Raw genomic sequence first — 22,595 nt, forward strand, 5'->3', positions numbered from 1 at the left:
CCACCTCCACTCTTGCCGCCACTGTCAGGCCCACCATCTAAGCACATATATTCTGGGCCTTGTGCTGAGTGTCACAAGTGCCATCGTACCAATGGCAAGAATCCCACAGTGGCACAGGAGGGGATTGATGCCTGAGACGTCGGACAGCTAACCTAAGTGGCCAGAAGTCGTCAAGGCGGGGCCGGAGTCTGGACTGGACAGTCCTCACTCACCCTACAGGAACACAGGCTGCTAGAGGGCAGCCGAAGCTTGCTTCAGGCTACGACCACGCAGCTCAAAGAGCTCTCTGTGGTTACTGGTTTGCAAATGTTGATGCTGTGTCTCATGTGCAGAAATGGTGTCAAGCAGCCAGCACTGTGCCGGCTCTGACTCATGAAGCCACGCCTCACCTCCAGACAGAGACCGGAGCCCTCGTCTACGGGGCCATCAGACGGTGTCAAGCGGCCACCGATCTTGAGTGGCCAAGCACATGACCATTTGTGGCACCCAGGGACTCCTGGGGAACAGTCTGTCTAAGACCAAGAACTCTGTATCTCACTTGCTGCCGACTCCCTGAGGGGAGAACCAGGCAGGGACGTCTTTCAAAGGGAGTTCTCTGAACGGTGGCGGGGACAGGGCAGCTCCTTGGTAGATGGATGGACGAACAAGATGGCATGGCAGACAGGGCCAGGAGGCAGCTAGCGGCTCCAGCGCTCTGGGGACCAGGGCTCGGGAAGGCGCAGGTGTCTCTGCCATGGTGAGCGGAGGCAGGGCAGCCAGGGGAGCAGCCCCCGCAACCACTGCCTTTAAAAGAGACCTCACTCTTCCACAGTCTAACAATGGGTCACCAGGGGCCAGTTTCTAGATGGTCCCCTGGGGGTTGCAGACCGCCACTGTCCCCTTTGTTAAACTATCACACAATCAGAGTTTGGACCGAGATCAAACCCATTCTTCCACTTGGAGTTGAGTGCCCCGCCCCCCTGAGTTCTCTGGTGTCGTCCCCCCAGTTGCCTGTGCATCCCCTTTCCCTCCAATCCCAGGATGCCTGGTGTCCCTGGGGCCACCCCACAGTGAAGGTGGAGGGAGGTGTCAGAGCGGGGAGATGCAGGCGTCCCAAGACATGGCCACTGTCCTGCTGCAGACCTGCCAACCCAGGCTGGGGACCTGCACTGCCCTTCAGGTCTGGGCTTAACGTGGTAATCTGAAGACACAGAGGCCCGAGATCAGTACAAGGCAGAACCATTTCTCACTGGAAGCCATGCTGGGCTCACAGGGACCCAAAAGGAAGAGGCGCTGGCGGCCGTGAGTCGGGGTGGGGTGTCTCCGTCCTACATGGTAGGCGTGCAGCTCAGCCTGAGTTTATTTCTCCAAATTGTTTATTTTTGTGTTAAGAGGACTTAAAGCGCAGCCCTGCTTAATGCCTCCTCAGCTGGGCTGCAGTGCGGGCCAAGGTGCGCTCGGCTCGGGAGCGGCGGGCCTGAGCAAACCTCTACGATTTGGCGTCCATATCTCTGAATTGGTATTTCAGTGACAGATGTTTGTTGCGGCAGAAACCTCTGTCAGAACAAAATTAGGTGATCTATCATTTTAAGATATGGTCTTCATATACTGTTTACTCCAAGATATCACTTGCCTCAAGCCAATTTTGACCAAGAACATTCTGTGATATGGAAGTGATTTGTATATCATCATTTTTGTGATAAATGTAGCTCCTGAACACAAAATAACCCACCATTGAGCAGTATTACGGTTAGAAGTCCCGCACCAGTAAATCTACACGGCTTTTATTACTGCCGAGATGCGGGTCCAGCCGCGGCGGGGCTGCTTTGTCTTCCGGGGAAAAAGCCTGCCACGGCCGCCTTTCTGACTGGGGAAGGGCTTCACTCCACTGTGGGGGCCCTCGGGTCCCACAGAGGCTTCTCAGAGGCATGGGGCTCCCCAGAACCCAGCCCCTCTGGGAATTTCAGGGTGCAAGTAGCCCTTCCCAAGCTTCCCGCTTCTCTTGGGCTATACGAGTCCCGGGACGTGGGTCTGTTAGCTACTCCAGAGCCCCTGTTCCCGGCTGTGACAGGGACTCAGGGCCGGGAAGAAGATGGGCAAGGGTGGGGGCCAACAGGTACACACCACACACTGTACAGGGCATGACGAGGCCCCTCACACAGGTACAAACCACACACCAGAGAGGACATGACGAGGCATCTAATCCAGGTAGACAGGACACTCTATATAGTCTGTGAGGTACCTGATCCAGGTACGCACTCCATAACATACAGGACACGACGAGGCACCTGACACAGGTACATACCACACACCTGGATCACAGGTGGTCTTCCAGAGGGTCTCGGAGGAGGGGGTGAGAGGCCGGTCAGCAGAGCTGAAGCCGGAGCGGGCCAGCGACACAGGCTGACCCAGAGGAGAGGTGTGCCGACCAAGGCCACAGGAGGCTGTGCTGTTTCTGGAGAAATCGTAATCCTAGCCGGCCCCATGACCTCACTCCATGCCCCTAAGGAAGAGGTCCTCGGGCTCCCCACTGTTCCTACACTGCCCCATGGGTGCAGCCCCCTGCCAGCCCATCTCGGCAAGGTGAGGCCCCTCTGCTTTACCAAGCCTGACGTCCTTGTCCAGGAGTGAGTCCCCCTCGAAACTTGTCCAAAGAACTCGAGCGAGGGACTCGCCACCCTTGTTGCTGCAGAGCCTGCCAGCCGGCCGGACTTCTCCTAAGACGGGCGTGCTGTTCCTGGGACAGCCCACGGGACCCTTGCAGCTCTGCACCAGCACCGCCATGCAGGTGCGCTGATGCTTAGGCCACCTTCCTCATTCCCACGCTCACAGGCAGAGGGGGCCGCGAGAAAGACATGGCCGAGCCCGGGCCTGCTCAGTCCCCCACGAGACGTCCTGGTAAGAGGCCCGGGCAGCCCGTCTGCCCAGGGCAGCTCGGCCCTTCAAGTGCTGATGGACATGCCTGTGTATCAGCAAGTGGCTGACGACCGCGCTAACTGCCTACTCTGATGGCCCCAAGCCCCAGAGATCTGTGAGGGCCACAGGGCCGCTCCCCAATTTCCAGCGCTGTGTGTGGGGCTCCTGGGACCCCGACTTCAAGTGATAAGTATCCACTTCTCAGGGTCTTTGTGAGCAAGGGGGAGGTGGTCTCGCTGGGGTACCTGGACGATGAAATGGGCACAGGAAGCACAGACGTCCGAGGTGCCCAACAGGACATCTGAGCTCAGGGAGGGCCTGCTTGGTGTCCGGGCTCTCCAATTTAAGCCACTTGGATGGGGACAGCTTGCTTACGGCAGCGCGGCCGAGTGCGCCCAGCAGTGCCTTAGAGCTCTGTGGCTACGTGCATGTTCTTGACTAGGGCTTCCCTCCGCGTCTCCTGAGGGCAGACCGGCCCTGCACTGAGCGGCCATTCAGTTGGCACGGGCCCTAGGCAGCATCGTGTGTAGGACCAGGCAGCATTTCTGCCAGCTTCCCGACGGCTGGTCAGTGCCAGTCTGTGACTGGTCCACACTCCAGCTTATGATGCTGAGAGCTGCCTTTTGCCGAATCAAGCCTTGTACCCCACTATGGGAGACTCAGCAGGTCACCCCCCCCTCCTCCCAGATCACATCCCCCCATCGCTGTGCACTAAGTCAGAGGGGCACCAGGGTCCTGAGGCACCAACAGGAGACTGAGCAGGCTGGGCACTGAGATGGAGGCTGGTTCCCCAAACAGGAACCCAGACCTGCACCCTCACCACAGGTTCCTGCCGGCAGAGCCACACAACCCAGCTCCCTGAAACTCAGCCTCGGGCAGCGTGTCACAGAAACACAGCCCACAGGGTGAGCTCTTGCAAACCACACGGTCATGTGCTACGATCCAGCACCATGTTGTCACCCATGGGGGCAGATCCCCAGGAGGGTCCTTCCACCCCGACTCCTTCCACAGGGGCTTGGGGGCTTCAAAGACACAGACTGACATGGTATGGGGTGTATCACACTGTCCACGCAGGACCTGATACAGGTGTGCTCTCTGCACTGTATGGTACACGTGGCACCTGATGCAGGTAAGGTACTGCACACACCTTATAGTACACATAGATCTTATAGTACACATGGCACTTAAGTACACACGACACACTGTATACTATCCGCAGCACCTGACACAGGTACACATTACACCCTATGTGGTACACACGGCACCTGACGCAGGTACGTATTACACACTGTGTGGTACGCGCGGCACCTGACACAGGTACATGCTATACTCTGTGTGGTACATGCGGCACCTGACACAGGTACGTTATACAGTGTGTGGTACATGTGGCGCCTGACACGTATTTGTTACACCCGGTGTGGTACACACCCTGACCCAGGGTGATGGGTAGATTCACCCACACACCTCCCAGGGCTGCCAGGAAGGACATCCACACCCAGTCCAGTAACCCAGTCTTCTTTGATGAAGAACTTTTCCACCGGTCACAAAAAGGCCCTTCCTATAGCCCTGGTGGCACAGTGGTTATGTGTCCGCAGTTAGAAACCACCAGAGCTGATCTCACCGCCATCAGTGTGCACACCGGCCTCGTGCCGTATCTGGTGGCTTGACATCAAACAGCTGGGGCTGACAGGTGACCCCCGAAGACCATGACACTCACGTCTGTTAAAGGGGACATCAAGGGATTGGAGATGCCCAAAGTGGATGCGACAGGGTTTGGAGAGCATGGTGGCCGACGCTGCTTCAGCCGTGAAGCCCTTCTTTACCCGCCATGCCACGTCGCCTGGCCCATGCTGGAGCTGCCCCATCGGCGCTGCCAGGCCTTGCGGTGGGCGCACACCCAGCTCTGGGACGGGCGGAGGCTCCGCATTACACAGCTCATTACGAGCACTCTTGCGTCGTACGCGGCGGCTCGACAGGCCCAGTGGCAGGGCTAATGGGGTAGAAAGCTTAACAATAAGTCATTTTCAAGCCCCGGCTGCCATACTTCTAATGGGGGAAGTTTTTAATCATAAGCAAATGTAATCATTTATGTTAAGCAGCCCATGGGCCTGGTCAATGTAGCACAAACAACCATTAAGCAAAAATTATGACGATCAGGAGACAGGACCGTACTTTGCCGACGCGGCAGTTCAGGAGGTTGGTGGAAGCCGATCAACTTCATTCGGCAACCCTGACCCAGAACCCCTCCCGAGCACAGAGTCAGGGGTGGGTAGGGCGAGGAGGCTGCTGGGGCCTCCTGAGAGTCATCCCGACATCCAGCTCACCACGTGTTAGCCTCCTGGGACACTTGCCACCTCAGTAGCCCTGTGGGCTTTCGTCTGTTGGAGCCAGCCCGGCCCCAGCTGCGGGGCTCCAGCAGGGAGGGGCTATTGCAAAAGCAGCCAGCCCCTGTCCTTCACTCGGGCCCAGTGGTCACTCACGACTCCGGGTGGCGGCAGCAGGTTATCCCTGACAGGTGAGGCCAGGGACTCCTTGACCTTTCCACCCACTGGCTCACCCTCCTCCCTCCTCCCCCATCCCCGCCCTGTCTCACCTGCTGACCCCACACCAAACTCCACCACTGACTGTACCAGGACAGAAGTGACACCCTGCCCTGGGCCCTGCCCGGGGGACCCAGTCTGCTCCCCCATGTCCTGTAGACAGGTCATTGAGGACACTCGGGAAAGGGGGTAACGAGGAGAGCAGTTACAGGAGGGCCACACACTAGGGCAGCAGCCCCACTCCAGAATCTTTAAAAAGCAAAACCCCAACGCTCGCATGAGTCATCGGAGAAGAGCAGAACCCTCAGGAGACGGACTGAGACACAGGCATCGATAATGGGCGCAAATCTAGTGGGAGGGTGGGGACGGCGCGGGGCTGGCTCTGTGGCCGTTTGGTTGTGCGTGGGGTCACTATGGGTCAGAACCAGCGCAGCGGCACCCAACGGTGATGCATGAGGGTAGACCCTTCCAAGGGCAGGAGACCACATCCACAGTGCCGGCGTCTCCCTCCCTGCGTCAGATGCCCGACCGCTGGAGGGAGGGAGGCCTGGGTCTGTGCCCTGGGGTCTTGGCAGAAAGCACATGCAGCGGCCCAGACAAAGGGGATTCCAGAAGGCGCGGTGCCCGGCGATATTGCACTCGGCCGGCAGAATGAGAACAATCCGTCAGAGGCCACAATAAAAGATGCCCTGCTGATGAGTGTGTCTCTGGCTACCCGCTTAATAATTTATCTATCCGCAGTGAACTTCCACACGGAGGCCGCAGGGCGCATACCACAATACTCCCAGAGTCCACAGGGGTGGCCCGGGCACACAGTAGGTGCACGGCTGCTCACTGAGCAGGACAAGACTGACAGAGCGTATCATGGACCCAACTGTGTCTCTGCCATGGCCATTAGAAACCCAAACCTCCACACCAGTGCTTAAGCACCCTGTGACCCCTGGGTTAAGCACTGGACCTCCAAGCTTGAGGTCAGGGTTCTTAGCCCTCCAGCCCCCTGGCAGGGGGAGATGGAGCTGTCTGTCCTCCTGGATGGTCTGCAGCCCTATGGGGCACCTCTGTTCCAGTCTCAGGGCACCCCAAGTTGGCATGGGCTTGATGGTGCGGGTAAAGTTGGTTTGGTCCAAGCTGCCCTGGTTATGTCCTGTAGTCTGGGTTAGGGGCAGGGTGGGCCTTAGGTCAACCTTTCACAGGCTTTGGAGAAGCAGGTTAGGGAGCAGGTGGGGTGGGAAGAGGGATGCCAAATCCCATGAAGACTCTCCAGCCAGTGAAAGACAAGTGCCTTCCCCCAGAGCCAGCAGAGAGAGTAAAACGCATTACCAGCAAGTCAATCCCGATTCAGAGCAACTCTGTAGGACAGGCTAGAACTGCCCCTGTGGGTTTCTGATGGGGTGAATCTGTACAGGGCCGCCTCACCTTTCTCCTTCGGGGTGGGTGGTGGTTTCAAACGGCTGACCTTGTGGTTAAAGCCCAACAGGTAACCTGCTACAGGCTTTCTGAGGCTGCCCATCGTTACAAGAAGAGGCAGCCTCCCCTTTCTCCTGCCGAGCAGCTGGTGGTTTTGAACCGCTGACCTTGTGCTTAACCCCAAACGAATTTGGATTTCAAGCTTCCCAAACTTCCCGTTTGTCAGAGGCAGCCCCTCTGTGTATTTCTGGTAGCGCAGCACTGGAGGGCCAGCCGTCAGCGGTCCGGCTCTTGCTCATTTTGCAAATGAGGATCCCCACACAGAGAGCAGGGGGTGGGTGAGCCCCGGGACACACAGATGTCGTGCTCTGGAGAGGTCACTGAAAGACACTGCCCACTGCAGGTGTGACTGGCTGCGAGGGGCTTCAGTGGGAAACTCCCACTCTTGTTCAGACGGCAGTCCGATTCAGAGCCACCCGCCCTGCGCTCCTTCTGCCCTGCATCAGGGCCGAGACAGGAACAGCCCACTCCTCTGGTTTCCCGAGCGGCGACACACCTTGTTTCCGGTGGTCTGTGTCCTCCCCAGGTCTGCGTTACCCATCCTTCCCTCTGACCACCTCGGGGGCTCAGGCTACACACTTGGGTCCTGAGTCCACGGGGGCAAGGCTGCTGCCTGATGGTGAGGCCACGGTGCCGCTGCCAGACCCACCTCAAGCCTCTCCTTTGAGACACAAACCCAGCGGGTGGGGGTAGAGCAGCACCAAGCAGATGTGTGTGTGTGTGGGGGGGGGGGGGGCTGACGCTGCGTCCCCTGAAGATCTCCGAGGGCCAAGGAACAGGAGCTGAAGAGAACTGACCAAGAGAACAAGGCTGGCCTCCCAGAGAGTGAGAAAATACACAGCTGCCCCACAAAGCTACCCCCTCGTGGTCCCTTGGTGCCCACAGCACCGGCTGCTGACGACGCAGACAGCGTGGTGAGGCCTCGCCTGCACCACCCATGGCCTCGTGCGGGCATGCGTGCGGGGGCACACAGCCGCACCTGGGAGCCAGCGCCCCAGCCTCCGCAGGCACAGGGGCATGTCGGCCGGACGCGTCCCCCCAGGCCGGGTGGCGTCGGTCAAGAGCGCCCCGTGTCCCCTGCCAGGATGATTAATGAAGCCACCTTCTCACAGAATGTCACACTTTGCCTTTTTAACAACTGACCTTTCATAGAACACTACTGAACTCATAATTCCACTTTTGTTCGGTTTCTTATTAGTGGAGCTAAAATTGATACTTATGGGAACGGCGGCAGGGGTGCTGCCCCGTAAATCTTGCAGCCGTCACCCTGCGGAGGTGGCCGTCCGGCGCGGCCCCTGCACCTGTCCGCCCCGCAGAGACGAATGGGGGCGGCTGCAGCCGCCATGGGGAACTCACATGCCCACTCGGAGAGTGACTTTCAAACTTGGCAGGTTCTTTCAGAGGCAGGCAAGGTGTGGTCTAGCGGTGATTTCAATCTTCCGTTTCAGAACGTTCCTGATCCTGTCTCCTGTAGCTCTCTGGCGAGGCGAGCGTGATGGGGCACTGCACACTGGACCCCACTCACTCAGGACAGGGTCACCGCCTGGCCAGGAGACCCCAGCTCCAGGACCCGCCCAGAGGCCTGCAAAGGATGGAGGGAGGAGCTGGAACACAGCTTTGCTCCAATGATGCCCGGGAACAGCAAATCACTTGAGGACTCAGGGTTCTCCTCCCCGGGCCCGCCTTTCCCTGCACTCGGAGAGATCCCTAATTCCTGGAACTCCCGCAAGGCCCCAGACGAGCTTTCGATTCAAAAATCTTATGGGATCCCAGGGCAGAATAAGCAGGCGACAGTACATTCAATTATTAATTCTGATTAAATATATGAGAACAGTCATGCTGAATCAATACCGGGAAGACGGCAGGCAGCTAAGGGTGCAGCTGCAGGACACAGAGCACCATGTGATCTTGGCCAGACAGTGGGAGGGGGTTTCCCTCACCACAGGGAGGCCTGGTGGCACTGCGGCTCAGGCTGCAAGCCTCCAGGCCAGCAGTTTGAACTCACCAGCCGCTCCGAGGGAGAGAGCAGAGGCTGTCTGCCCCTGTAAAGCGCTGCAGTCTCGGGACCCTTACATGGGGTCCCCAAGTCCCAATCTACTTGATGGCAGTGAGCTTGGGCTGTTTTTCTCTTTTTGTCACTTAACGAAGATGAAGAATTTAGGGTCAGTGTTTCCCAAAGTAGGCAAGACCACCCTTGCGGGGCCCTGAGGGATCTGGGAGTGGGGGCTGCAAAAGCAGGTGCCTCACTTTATCCTGGGGGCTGAGGCAGGGCACAGGGATGTCCACTGCCAGGCGCTGAGTAACTTAGGGGGGTCAGCTGAGTCATTTTGGGAACCTGTGATTTTGGCAGATGCATGCAGACGTGCCTCGGGGTCAAAGGACTGCCGGCACGTGGTTTCAGAGTGGTGTCCCAATACAGGGACCAGGTCCGCAGGTGCACACATCCGGCAAGAAGCTGGGCATCACTCTGGGCAGTTCAGGACGCCCAAGGAGGCCGCGCCCTGCTCGTCAGAGTCCTCGGCTGGAAGGCAGTGTGGTTCTTCTTCCTTCTACCACAATGGACCACATAGGGCTGGAGCTAGACTGTGGTGGTGGGGGGGGGGGCAGTGGAGATCCAAGGAAACGCAGGTCTTGCTAGACAACTGGCCCCCAGAGCTCAGGGAGCACAGCTCCGGTGCTTCCTTACAAAAGGGGGTGACCTGACCACACCTTCTTCTCAGATGGCCCTGCTACCTGGGAGGGGAACATGGCTGTTGGGTGCCATCCTGGATAAACTGTGCCCCCAAAACGTGTGTGCACGTGGCTGGACCCTGATTCTCAGTGGACTGTCGGTCAAGCAATGCTGAAGTCCTGGCCCAAGATGTGGTCTGATGAGATCAGCCAGCTGTGAAGGGCTCCACAGCTCGATCGGAAGTCGGGGAAGCTTCCCTGGGGTGTGGGCTGCACCGCCTGGCATCTTACAGGATCAAAGGAGAGAGGAGAGGGCAGAGCAGCAAGGACCTCAAGGCCACCAGGAAAGAGGAGTCAGGAGCACAGTGTGTCCTCTGGACCCAGGGTCCTTGTGCTGGGAACCTCCCAGACCCAAAGGAAGAACGATGCACCCAGATCTCCGAGGGACACTGGACCCACAGCTGCTGAAAGGAGACACGGGCCTCCCCTCCCGAGCGGGGAGCGGGCACGAGGCCTCCCCTGAGCCGGTGCCCTGAATCTGCACTTCCGGTCCCTCCACTGTGCAAGGGCTTCTGTTTGTAGGGCCGCCCGCTGGGGGTGCTTCTGAACAGCAGTCCTAGGAACGGTACCTAGACAGGTGCTGCCAGGTAACTGGTGCCTCACAGCAGAGCCACCCCATAAGGTCGCCCTAGGCAGTCCATTTAGGGAAGCAAATGCCAAGTCTTCTCCCCTCAGAGATGCTTGCCTTTCGAGTGAGTGGCTGGGCACTTAATTACTGCACCTTAGTAGGGGCACCACAGGCAAGGACATTAGTCAGGGCATTTACAGAAAGCAGCATGAGACAGGGACACCCACAGCAGCCGGAGAGAGCTGGCAGAGAGGTCCGTTTAATAGTCAGACGCGGTGGCGACCCAAAACGCCATTCAGACCGCAGACTGCACAGTGCTCCATGCAGCCCCCAGGGAAACCGTGGGCGGGGGCAGTGCGGGATGGAACAGGAGCACCATCTCTGGAAGTACATCAGTCTTTGCAAGCTCAGCAGTGACAGGTAGCTTGTGGCAACAATGAGAAGGAGGGTCACGTCCCAGGACAAGAGCTCAGGGTCGGCCAGTGGCAGTGGGCCAGTGAGGGGTCAGCAGGGACCCAGCCCTCTCCATCCGGTCACACCGGGAACCACAGTGCCTGGCATCGTCCCCTCATGGTGACAAAATGGCTGCCGAAGCCCACACAGTCACGCCTTCAAACGACGGCGTCCGGGAGGATGAGTTTCACTGGAGGGAGTCGGCTGAGAGGTGACTCCCCTGGGCCCTCTGCAGAGCTGGGAAAGCCAGCGTCTTCCCCCGGCCGTTTCAAGGGGGGCACAGGCTCTGACAGCAGGGGATGAGGGGGTGTGGTCACAGTTTGGCCCCCATAAAACATTCCCCTAAGGCTCCAATCCCCCGAGCCTCCCCGTCAGTCTTCCCATGGCTGGTGTGTGTATGTCCAGCCCCCACGGTGGACCACGGTAGCACACCCACAGCCCCACCTAATGTCATTTTTCCTTTGTCGGCTTCATCAATAATATGCGCTGCACGCCCTGCAGGATGCGGGGATTCCACAGCCCAGGGCACAGCCTCCGCGGGACGCAAAGCGGAAAGTGCTATGGGAGGGGAGGGTCCAGGCTGATGACCTGAGAGAGCACTAGCAGGGTCAGAAGAGGCTGCTGACTCAGGGGAGTGGGGCGCAGGAGAGTCGGGCTCGGGCCTGAGGGGGGAAGCAAGGGGTGAGATAAGCAATGGCTTAGGAGGCAATGCCTTAGAACTCGGGTGAGAGCAACACCCCTGTAGCTGTGCTCCGTCAGTCTCTCTGCCTCCCTCCTTCCGTCCCGCTCCCGCCATGCCTTTTACTTGCTGCGGTCCCCTCCCTGTCCCCCACTTCTGCACAGAGGGGTTCGTCCATCTGACTTTGTGAAACGGCACAGCCACCTCAGTCGGAGTGAACATCACGCCGTGGCTCTGAGATGAATAATTTTAGCTCCAGAAACTGTACCAGCCTCCCAAAGAAAGAGTCCTTGACCCAAAGTATCAAAGGACATTAAACATAGAAATGATCTACTGATGCAAATCATTACATCTATTTGCATGTGCTCACTGGCGCCTGTCCCAGAAATTAAACACAGCGCGGGGCAGGCACGGGGCAGGCGCAGGCTGCACATGGCTATGGGGAGGTGCGGGGAGCTGCTTTCTGTCATTAATTCTCTCGCCGCTCCCTCATTAACAAGTAAAATGTTCTCACTGCTTGAAAAGTTTTAATAAATAGGAAAAAGCAGAGAAGCTGACATAGTTTTTAATGTAATATACAAGGGCTTTTAATATTTTTACATACATTAACGAACAAGCTAAGACAAATGTTAAAACGTTGTAGGACATGCGGGGGTGGAGGGTGGTGGGGATCACCTCCTGGCAAGAGGAGCCCTGCAGGCATCCTGGTGACATGGACTGCTAACCACAAAGTCAGCAGTTCAAAGCCGCCTGCTGCTCCTTGGAAGAAAGACGAGGCTTTCTACTCCCTGAAACCCACAGGGACAGCTCTGCCCTGCCCTGTAGGGCCTTGAGGAGTCAGGATAACTTCCCCAGCAGTGGGTTCAGTACCATCCGCGGGGCCAGCCCTACCCGCTCCCTTAGGGTCATCACGGCCAGGACCGAGGCGAGGGCAGGGGGCTTGTTTGAAGGGTGGTGGTGGGCACTTTACTCACGCCCATTTGTTTCTGATGAGCTGGTGCCAGGCAGCCTGGGAAGGCCCCAGCTGACACTGGCTGAGAGGGGCAGCTCTGACCCCACCCTCAAGCGGTTCTCTCTCCCACAGCCACAGGAGCAGTGGCCCCCAGCGGGGAACCGGCACAGTCGGTGAGATACTCCTGTCTGTGGACCCCACAATCTCTCCACAACGCCAGATGCCAACGACTGCCTCTGTCACGGCGGCCCTCTACTGGCCAAGGTCACTCTGACCCCAAACAACAGGCGACACAGTTACCATCTCTTGACCACTTTAGTGGCAAAACTGTTCCAAGTTTGCACACGCAGATCACTAACTTCTCATACAGGCAAACACGATTCCTGTTTTAGCACACGTGCCGCCGAAGCCAGCTCATTCACAATTCCTCAGCCATGACGTCAGAAAGTTCTCACCAAGCTGCTGTTCACATGTCACACGCCTACGTCACTGGAGGGTTTTGTCACCCACCCTAGAACGTTTTCTGTCTTATAGTGTAAATTTCGGGACTTCTCACCCCAAGTGTGGGTGTGCTTGTGACCAGTAGAGACTAACGGTGAAAATGCATGGTGGCAGGTATCTGCCCAGGTCTCCCCAGAAGGCCCTGCCCAGTCTCTGGGATTAGAGGGGGTGGATCTCCTGGCCATGAAAACAGAGCACGTTGGAAAATCTGAATGCGCCAAAGCGTCACGTGGTCAACCATCCATCCTTTGGATCAGAGACAGCGGCCAAGAGCTGGCCGGAGCAGCTGAAGAATGAGCCAGCAAGGGAGCTTCAGGCACTGACACCGGGAGGGGGAGAGGGGAGTGAGGAGAGAAACCCCCCCCCACACACACACACACACTGCTGTCGGTCCATCCTGACACCCCTGGAGCTGTCCGGGCTCCATCAGGAATCCACTAGGGCTTTGCTCCTAACAGACCCACACCCTCGCCGGATGCAGCTGCTGGAAATAAAAATTCCGGAAGAATCCGCCACAAGACAATGCTTCGGTTCAACTCAAAAATTAAACCCATTTAACCTTTCCCTCTGTCTGAATCCCGAGCTGCTCAGTATGCAGGTGCTGCCCGTGAACCGGCACCGGGGAGCCTACCTAATTACTGACACGACTGTCGGGCGCGCCCGCGAGCACCCCAGGTCTGCTCGCGAGCTGCCACTCAGCGACACCGGCATTTTCACAGACCCCCGCTGCACCCAGCCCTCGTCACGCAGCTGAAGTATCACAGTGCTACTGGGAGGCAGGTCAAAGGTCAGACAACACCGAGCTCTAGAGCCCACGGCAAGGGATAGGAACCCTGCACTTCCGGCTCTGGCTCCCAGACGGCTGCCCTTCGCCAGCGGGAGGACAGCTTGGCAACACAGACTGACAAGGGTCCGACCTGGGCTTGAGCTGCCTCCCCGTGTCCACCCCCCCTGTCCACCCCCACCCCTGTCCACAGCGGGGTGTAGCCCTCCGATCAGCAGGAAACTCAGCGAGTTAGAAAGTACCTGCTCCTGGGGCCCAGCTCACACAGGAGTGGAAAGCCTCATCTTCGTCCCTGGAAGCGGCTGGCGGTTTCAAACTGTGGACCTTGTGGTTAGCAGCCTAGTGCTGGGTATCCACTACGCCACCAGATCTTCAAGACTGCAGAACTCAACCTCACTGCCCCCGCGTGAAGGCCAGCTTACAGCCACCCTCCAGCACAGGCGGCCTGTGGGGCTTCCCGAGACTTACGGGGGAGAGGAAGCACTCTCTCTCTCTCACAGGTCAGCTGGTGGGTTCGTACCGCTGACCTTTGGGGTTAGGAGCACACCGCGTAACCCACTGCGCCACCAGGCCCCCCGCTCAAAGCCCACTGCCATCGAGTCAGTGCTGACTCAGCGCGACGCCCTGTGGGTTTCTGAGACTGTCACTCTAACAGGATAGAAAGCCCAGCCTTTCTCCCGCGGACATGCTGCCGCCAGTGGTTTTGAACTGCTGACCAGGAGGACCCTAACACACCAAGCTACCAGGGTTCCACCCCACAGCTTATTCCAAACACAAAGTGTAGAGAGCTGCCATGCAGGGGTGGCAAGGGTGCTGGGCTTCAGCCATGGGTCTGCTGTGTCTCATTGCCCAATGGCCTCTCTCGGGTCCCCGGTCGCTCACACCCCTCTGGCTCCAACCCCTCCCCCCACTTCCCTCCAAATGACGGGACCCTTCACCATCTGAAAGCCCTGCACTCACAGCGTGGCTTGCGCGTGAACGCGGCAGTCTGTAGCTGTCACTCAGCTGTCTTTCATTCCCCCCCGCGAGCGAGGGTGCTGGCAGGCCCGCGCGGAGGACGTCTGCGAGGACGCACAGACGGACACGCCTAGGGTGCCACTTCTGTCTCCTTGCCGGCGGCAACACAAAGACATTCACGCTGGGTTCTCTTCCTCCCTCACTTGCTCTGGGGCCCGGGGACGTGGGACCTGAAGGATCCGGCTCTCAAGCCACCCAGCCCGGCCCCAGGTCTGGACACAGTAGATGCCGCACTCTCACACGTGGTTTTCGCACGTGGACTTCCACAGCCAGCAGAGCCATTCCCGAGGAGAGAGAGACATGGATGCAGCAGCATCCCCGTGCACACGCGTACATTAACCTTAAACAAATCATGCACAAATTTCAACCAGCAGTGTGGGGGGATAACAAACGGAGACTGCATTACAAATGCACTGAGCTTTATCTGGCATCGAGTGGCCTGAAATCCAAAAATAAACTCATTTATTTTGCCCCATCTACAGAAGAAAGACACAAAACCACACGGTGAATGCATTAGACCAAACACCAAACCCACTGCTGTCAAGATCGCAACTTGCCGTGACCGTGGAGGGCGGAGCAGCACGGCTCGCTCCCCCATTTTCCCAGGCTGCACCTTTCTGTGAGCACAGACTGCCTCATCTTTTCCCTGCAGAGTGGACGGTGGGTTTGAACTGCCCACTTTGCAGTTCAAAGCCTCATGGCTGAACCACGTGCTGAAGCACCCGGGGTCCTGACCCCGTCAATCTGCGTAGAAAAATCTCATTGGCATCCATCCTCACTCCCGGCCCACCAAGAAGAGAAAAGGAGGCTTTCAATATGATCAAAGGATGTTTGGGAAGCGAGGGGCGCCTTCTACTATGTCTCGGGGAAAGCGTCAACTTCCGATCAAGATGTGGGGAGGGGGCCTGGTACCTATGGCCAGCATGTTTATTCAGCAACCAACTGGAGGGTCTAGGGCCTTGCCACAAGGGACGGAAAGAAAGAACGAACACCGGAATGGAAGCGGAAGAAGTAAAACGTCTTTTTACACAGACTCAGGGTTTTCAACGCAGAAAATCCTAAGGAGGCGGCAGAAGTCCCCAGTATGTCCCTCCCCAGGACAACTGAGGAAAGGCCTCCCGTTACAGGGAGTACGACCCACACACAGAAGGATGAAACAGAAAGCTGATCCCGAATTACCATCCAAACCACAATGGGATCCAGGACACTTTACAAAATGCAACGTTTCTATGGCAGGAGCTGAGAAAAAGTAGAGCCCTAACTAACCACAGAGAAGACCGCAGATCAGAGACTCCAGATTAAAAAGATGCCACCCTTCCACAACGTGATGCGTCAGTTCCATGAACTCCCAATCAAAACCCCAACAAGATTATACTTCCCCCAGGCGACACCTTGCCTCTCAACGTCACAGGGACAGCCAGGTCTGTACGGGGTTCCCACACACCTTAGGCTCATCAACCATCCGAGGTGCCCAGGGCAGCATTCACCCAAGGGCTAGTGGGGGAGGAGGATGGAAACAGGACACACAGGGAGGACAGGGCTACGTCACGGATCCCTGTGAGGACGGCCAGGGACAGGACGAAACAAACAGAGAAGGACCAATGATTGAAGGTGGAAGGGGCGATCTGGTCTGTACGTCTTCACGCCAGCCAACAAAAAAGTTAAAAATAAATAAATATGCAAAATATAAATAGATAGATAAAAGGAACACACAAAGTCAAGAGACCTAAGAGCTAATGCCATCTCAAAGCACAACACTGGAGGACTGGCCCACTGGTTAATCTCAAGGCTTCTCACCAAGCTCCACAGCAGAGTCTGTGTGGTGCTGACCTTCAATGGACAAAAAGGCCCAGTGGCCACAGCAGCGTGTAGAGCGAGACCCCCACATACAGTCCATGCGTATGACGAGGTCACAGAGTGGTGACGGGAGAAAGGACGGCTTGTCTCGAGGAACGAAGCTGAGGCGGCGAGACCCTCTGCAAGAAGACCCCATCAGGTGTATCACAGAGAGGGCGGCCGTCATTCTGTGAGATTATGGGCCATCAGCCTAGACTTAAAGACTCAATGACGGAGCCGGTGGGAGACGGCATGCGCCGTTGTTTTTGCGAAATGAAGGCAGGCAAACATTTCTTAGAGAAGAAACAGACATAGAAACACGAGAAACTGAATTTCTTCAAAACCAGGCACCCTTCTCTTCGACAGATGCCGAGAGAAAAAAAACAACACAGCCCACCAGTCACACGATGCAAGCCCACAGAACGTGTCCGGATCACACACGGAAGTCGTGTGATCCACTAACGGGGGGAGAAAACCCTGATCCAACACATGGCGAGAGTGCATCGAGACTTTGAAAGACGCCATGCAGAGAAGACAAGGCATCTACCAGGGTCCCCGCGGATGGCCGCGGCGTGGAAGGGTAGACGAGGCATTCAGGGCAGTGGCTTCCGTGGTGGCTGGCGGCGTCACGGGGAGGCAGCGGGCAGCGGGCACGGCTGTGACATTGGAAGAAGGTCATCAAGGCCACAGGCTGGACAAGCAGAAGCTGTGGACCCGTGTCTGCTTCACCGGGTATTCGTACGTTCTCATGTTCTTAATCCCGAGTAACTAACTCCGTGCTTGCACGAAACCTGTAACTCTGCACCGTGCCAGACAAAGCAGTTCCTAAACAAATGCTACTGTCACATATGCATACACAGAGGGGCGGGGGCTGACAGGAATGCAGGAATGGCTGCAAATGACACCGTGCTTGTCGATGAGCAAGATTCAAACCACAATAAGGCAACAGCTGACGTCCCTGAGTCACCGTGTGACCAGGGTCCCTACAAGGCGATGCTGACCTCTGCCTCCTGCTGGGCTCCCTGGACTCAGGGCCCTGTCCAAGTCCCATGCACTCAGCAGCCTTCTCTCGGAGTTAGGGATGGTTCTAAGCCAAGAGCATTAAACCCACCCAGCTGACTCCATGGGCAGTGAAGCCTGGCCTGGCTTCCCAAACCCAGGCTGGGGACACCGCTCCCTGCCACCAAGTTCCAGAGAGCCCCCTGTCCAGGGTGGTCGTACCTCCTGAAAATGGAGAGAGCCACCTAGCATCTTGGAGCTAGGAAGTCCCCTGAGGTGACCTGTGGTTAGAGGGCTCTTGGGTAAGAGACTTGGGTGCCAAAAACGAAGGGCGCCGTGGTCCAGGGCAGTGGCAGCTGACCGTTACCACGTGGCCCAGGTCACGTGTCCTCCTCCCATGGGTGACTGAACAGGCCGCGAGTGGCTGGCGCAGGAAGCTACTCACTGGTCTTCAGGCGCATTCTGTCCCAGCAGCTTAATCCCGTGCAGACCGCACCTGCAGGCCGAGAGCTCGATGCTCCCCAGGGGGCTGCCCACAACCTTGAAGTTCAGCTCACAGGCCGTGTCCATGCCGCTCCGCAGGCTCTAAAGGGGTAGGAATGCATGTTAGGTCAGAGGACGGGTGGGAAGGCTGCCTCCCAGTGTGACAAACGGCAGACGCGAGGCCTCATCCAAGCCTCCTCTTGCCCTGTTTGGAATCTGCTCCTGGGTGATGTGTTGTTTCTACAGATGGACTGGTCACCACTCCCAGGACATGGGCGGAAGTGTGAGTCTCAGGCTTGCCAGTGGTTTAGAAACAGACACAGCCTCACCTCGTGGAAGGAACGAGGAACGTGGAAGAGCCCTGTGTCCCAGCAAGGGATCCCCTTGGCCCCCAACCCACCCACAGCTGCTGCATGGACGCCCAGGAGAACCAGGTGCCCTGAAAGTCCAGAGAACTGGGCTCCAAAGGCTTTCAGGGGCCGAGTGCTCGGAACTAGATCACCAGGCCTTTCTCCCTGCTGACCCCACCCCGGGGCTCCAATCACAAGACGCCCACACAGCATGCTCCTGTGCCACTGGAGCACACGGGAAGTCGGTGATCAAGAATGGTGGATCCCAGACCCACAGAGAGGGAGCCACGGCGCTTCCCTGGCTTGCTAGGGGCCCACTGGAACACCGCTGTCCCCACCGTCATGACGGCAGGCACCTGCAAGGAAGGTTCCAATGCTCTCCCACCCGTGTGGCTATCTCCGGGGTATTCCACAGCCCTCACCCCACCCACAGCACGTTCCCACAAGACGGGGTGACCCAGCACTGAGAACCTGCCAGCAGCCAGGTCACAGGGCCCCCACAGCGTGTCCTTAGCTGGGGTCACTGAGCACATGGGCCCTGCTAACCACCCCATCAGTGACAGTTTGCCATGAGTTGTAAGGGGCATGCTGGCAGCCTGGCATTCAGAAGGAAGTGTCACTCAAGGCTGCAATGTCTCGGGGAACTGCAGCTTCAATCTGTCAAGACGGAAAACTGCCTCAGTCGTCAGGCACTGGGAGAGGTTTTGCCTGCTCTGAGGACGGGCGCGGGCGGGTGCACAGCAAGATCCAAGAAAGCACACCGACTCTCTCAAGCAGGCAAAGCCACCTGGCTGGTTCCTGCACAGAGCAATCAGCACCCACTCCTGCTGGGAAACTTCTGGAAGAGAACAAGCGCTCTCTTTGGTGAGCAGCTCTGGGGGTGAGTCAGGGGGCCCTGGAACTTCTCGGGGTCTCTAATGCCACCATCACCCAGGAGGTGACCTCAGGGTCCCAGAGCACCCTGCTTGTCTGAGATCATGCCTCAGGGAGACGCAGCTCTAGGCGCAGAATAGACTAGAGAACTGGCATGAAGGTGCAGTTTTGGCACAAACACATTTCCATGGTGACACTGGACCCCGCTGTATGACGGCCATTCCACAGGACGAGGGCGGAGGACAACTGTGTGCTCTCTAGGCCCTTGGTCTACCCACGATGAGAGAGGAGACGACAGGTCGTCTTGGAAGAAGTACAGCCAGAATGCTCCTGGGCGAGACCTGGTCTCGTGCACTGGGGACACGTCATCAGGAGAGGCCAGTCCCTGGAGAAGGACATCGTGCTTGGTCAAGTAGAGGGGCCCTCGGCGAGATGGATGGACACAGGGGCGGCAGAAATGGGCCCGGCCCAACTGCGTGGGTGGTGCAGGTGTGTTGTCCTGAGGCACACAGGGTTGCTGTGGGTTGAAGTGACCCTACAGCCCCTAACCACAACAAGACTACTGTACCATCCCCTCTCCCCCAGCCACCGATGAAAACATCAGGAAGCCACACCCACTTCCCACTGATCAATGTGGCTGAGTTCCCAAGACCGGGCTACGCTCCAAGTGTCGGCACTGGGAGAAAGTGGAGCATGACCACATCATGTCACAAAACAGGCGATGCTAAGTAACTGCCCGCTGCTTAGTTCCCTAGCCTCCGGGTTTCGTCAGCGCTGAACTGCCCGAGGGCAACTGGCCAGGACCTTGGCCCAGCATCGCAGCTCTCACCTCAGCCTGGTGACTGCCAGGCACGTGCGTTCACTGCAGGGCTGTCTGGCTCTTTCCTGGGCCTGTGATAGGCGGGGCGTGTTGAATAAAGAGACAGGCGCCGAGTGAGCATTGGGCGTGTTTGATTCAGCAGATGCACGCCCCTCCCCATCCTTTAACATGGCCATCTCAGCAATGCTGTTTCTGTGGTCCTTAGATGATTCTATGCCAAACTGAATCCTTATGCAAGTGTAGGGATGGAGGCAAAGCTGTCAATCAGCTCACGGCCTGGTGATGCCTTCTTGGGGGTGTGGACTCCTCATACGAGGAAACTGGCATTCTCTCTCTCTCTCTCTCTCTCTCTCTGGTGGAGAGGGACTTGTGGCCTTGAGTTAGACCTGGCTGGATGTCTTCTTGACATAAGCTTTCTTATACACAAGAGAGTCCCTGGATTTGTTTCTCTAGACGACTGAGCCTAAAACAACGTCACCATACACATGTCTACCAGACTCGAATATGCAAAGCTGCTGAGACTGCCCGATCACCGCCCAGGTGGATAGGACACGCCAGGTCCCCAGGGAGCCAGCAGGGGAGCCCCGGGTCCCCAGAACACAAGGAGTTTGCTGCATGAGGCTCCCGGATGATTTATGGCCCGGAGTCTGAATACAAGAGCCCGATGTTCTGGACCCGCTCCGGCAGCTGTGAACAAGCGGCCTTGGTGGCACCGGCTCTGAGGGAAAGACTGGTCGGCCCTCAGCACAAGGTTGGCCAGCAGCCAGGTCCCATCCAGACGTGCCTGGCTGAAGTCCGGGCCCCGGTCCATCCTGGGGGCTAAACCAGCGACATCTCACCCCAAGCTATCCAGGGCTGATAATGGGGACAGATAATCCTCTCCCTTTTACTCCTCAAACAATAATTCAGCCAAACGCTGCATTGCAGCCAAGATTTCGAGACCTAAAGTGCATCCCCGTTTGATTAAATACTTGTAAATGCAAGAATAAAACACCAGTCTTCTGTCTTACAGTAAATTCTTCAGAAGCCATATATCCCAGTGATGAATGATCATGCCGGAGCGAGCAGAGCGAGGACAGGTCTCTCCCGCCAAGACGGCCCGTGGACCCTGAGCCATCGTGACAACAATGGAGATGTGATTTATTGTGCCCAGGGCGTACAGAAAAATGACAGTCCCGTGCAGGGACTCGGGTTCTGAAAGTGCCAGAGAAACAGGGAGCTGGCTGTGCCCAGGGTGGAGAGAGGGGTGTCCCAGGTCTGTGGGAGGGTGAGCTGACCCCGAGGCACAGGCAGAGCAGAGCAGCAGTTTACGATATGGTGCACACGCCCGGCTGGTGCATTTTGGTACGGCTCCTTCTCCTCTTTGGGCCTGCAGCGAGATACCTGCATGCTAAAGAAGTTGGCGCAGTGAAATCTGACGCGGAAGAGAACGGGCAGCCCAATAACAAAGAACAGTATTCGCCACCCATTGTTACCAGGAGGCTCAGTGGAGCTGAGTGGGTTAAGCACTGGGCTGTTGCGCAAAGATCAGCAGTTCAAACCCACCTGTACCTCCTTTGGGAGTAAGATGAGGCTGTTGGCTCCCAATGGGAAAACACCTTAGAATAAAAGGCAAATTCCTAGTTAGGCCAGACCCACAGGTCCCTTTCAAAAATGAGCAAAAACATAATACTTTGAGGCTCTCACCACAAACATTCAGCAGCTAGATTGGGTCAGGGTTCCTGCGGAATCGGTTCTTCAAACGTCTTCTGCAGATGGCAGCCGCAAGGCTGTGTGATCTGATTTCCAAGGTTCGTGGGAGGGGCACCACAAGTCCAGCAGCACTGAAGTGACCACATCTTGCATGGACAGGACCTACGCTACCAGGGGGTGGACCAGCCAGCTTCCCTATTAGGCTGGCCCTCAACCCATTTGTTCGGGTTCAAGGCCCTGTGGAAAGATTGTACTTCCTCCCTCCCAGGTAGACAGAGTCAGAACTGACACAGAGCCACATGCCCAGGAGACTCCTCTACATACCTGAGCACCAAGGGGCTCTGGGAAAGCCGCCATTCTGGTTGTCTATGGGGTGGAAGTTTGGTCTCCCAGGGGCTCGAAGCGGAACGCACCTGCTTGAGGCCCTCACTGCCTGTCTCATAAAGGATGCCACAGCTACCCACCTTTCCTGCACCCCGTGCCCGGGACCCAGAGCACCCCACCTGTCCAGGGGACGCAGAGGTGAGGCTGCCATCCTAGCACTACAGTCTCAGTCATCTGCACGTGCGCTTGCGGTGCACGGCCTTTGATAAAGTCAAGGCATTGGGCTCTCCGGAGCCCTGGTGGTGTTGTGGGTTAGGCTTTCGGCTGCTCGCCTCAGGGTTGGCAGTTCAAACCCACCAGCCACTCACTCTTCAGAAGAGATGAAGCCGTCTTCACCTATAAACATGACCGTCTCAGAAACCCATGGGAGCGGTTCTACTCTATCCTACAGGGTCTCTGTGTGCTGGTACAGGCTCGGTGACAGCAGGTTTTGTTTGTTCGGTGCCCCATGAATGGAGCCCTGGTGGCGCTGTGGTTAAGGCACTGGGCTGGGAATGCAAGGTGGGCGGTTCAAACCCACCAGCTGCTCTGAGGCAGGAAGATGAGGCTGTCTGCTCCTGTGAAGCTTTACA

At 57.3% G+C, this 22,595-nt stretch overlaps 1 protein-coding gene across 3 annotated transcripts in view; it reads right to left on the reverse strand.

The window, feature by feature from the left end:
• MGMT (O-6-methylguanine-DNA methyltransferase) overlaps positions 1–22,595 on the reverse strand; it is a 186,331-nt gene that overhangs the window by 131,094 nt on the left and 32,642 nt on the right. For all 3 annotated transcript variants that reach the window (XM_045291184.1, XM_045291185.1, XM_045291186.1), the window contains exon 2: positions 17,867–18,006. In XM_045291184.1, coding sequence (XP_045147119.1) covers positions 17,867–18,006 — 140 coding nt within the window. The remainder of the gene's footprint in view (positions 1–17,866; positions 18,007–22,595) is intronic.

Source organism: Echinops telfairi, unplaced genomic scaffold (assembly GCF_000313985.2).
Source record: "Echinops telfairi isolate 266 unplaced genomic scaffold, ASM31398v2 ScPeMD7_70;HRSCAF=299, whole genome shotgun sequence".
NCBI lineage: Eukaryota > Metazoa > Chordata > Mammalia > Afrosoricida > Tenrecidae > Echinops > Echinops telfairi.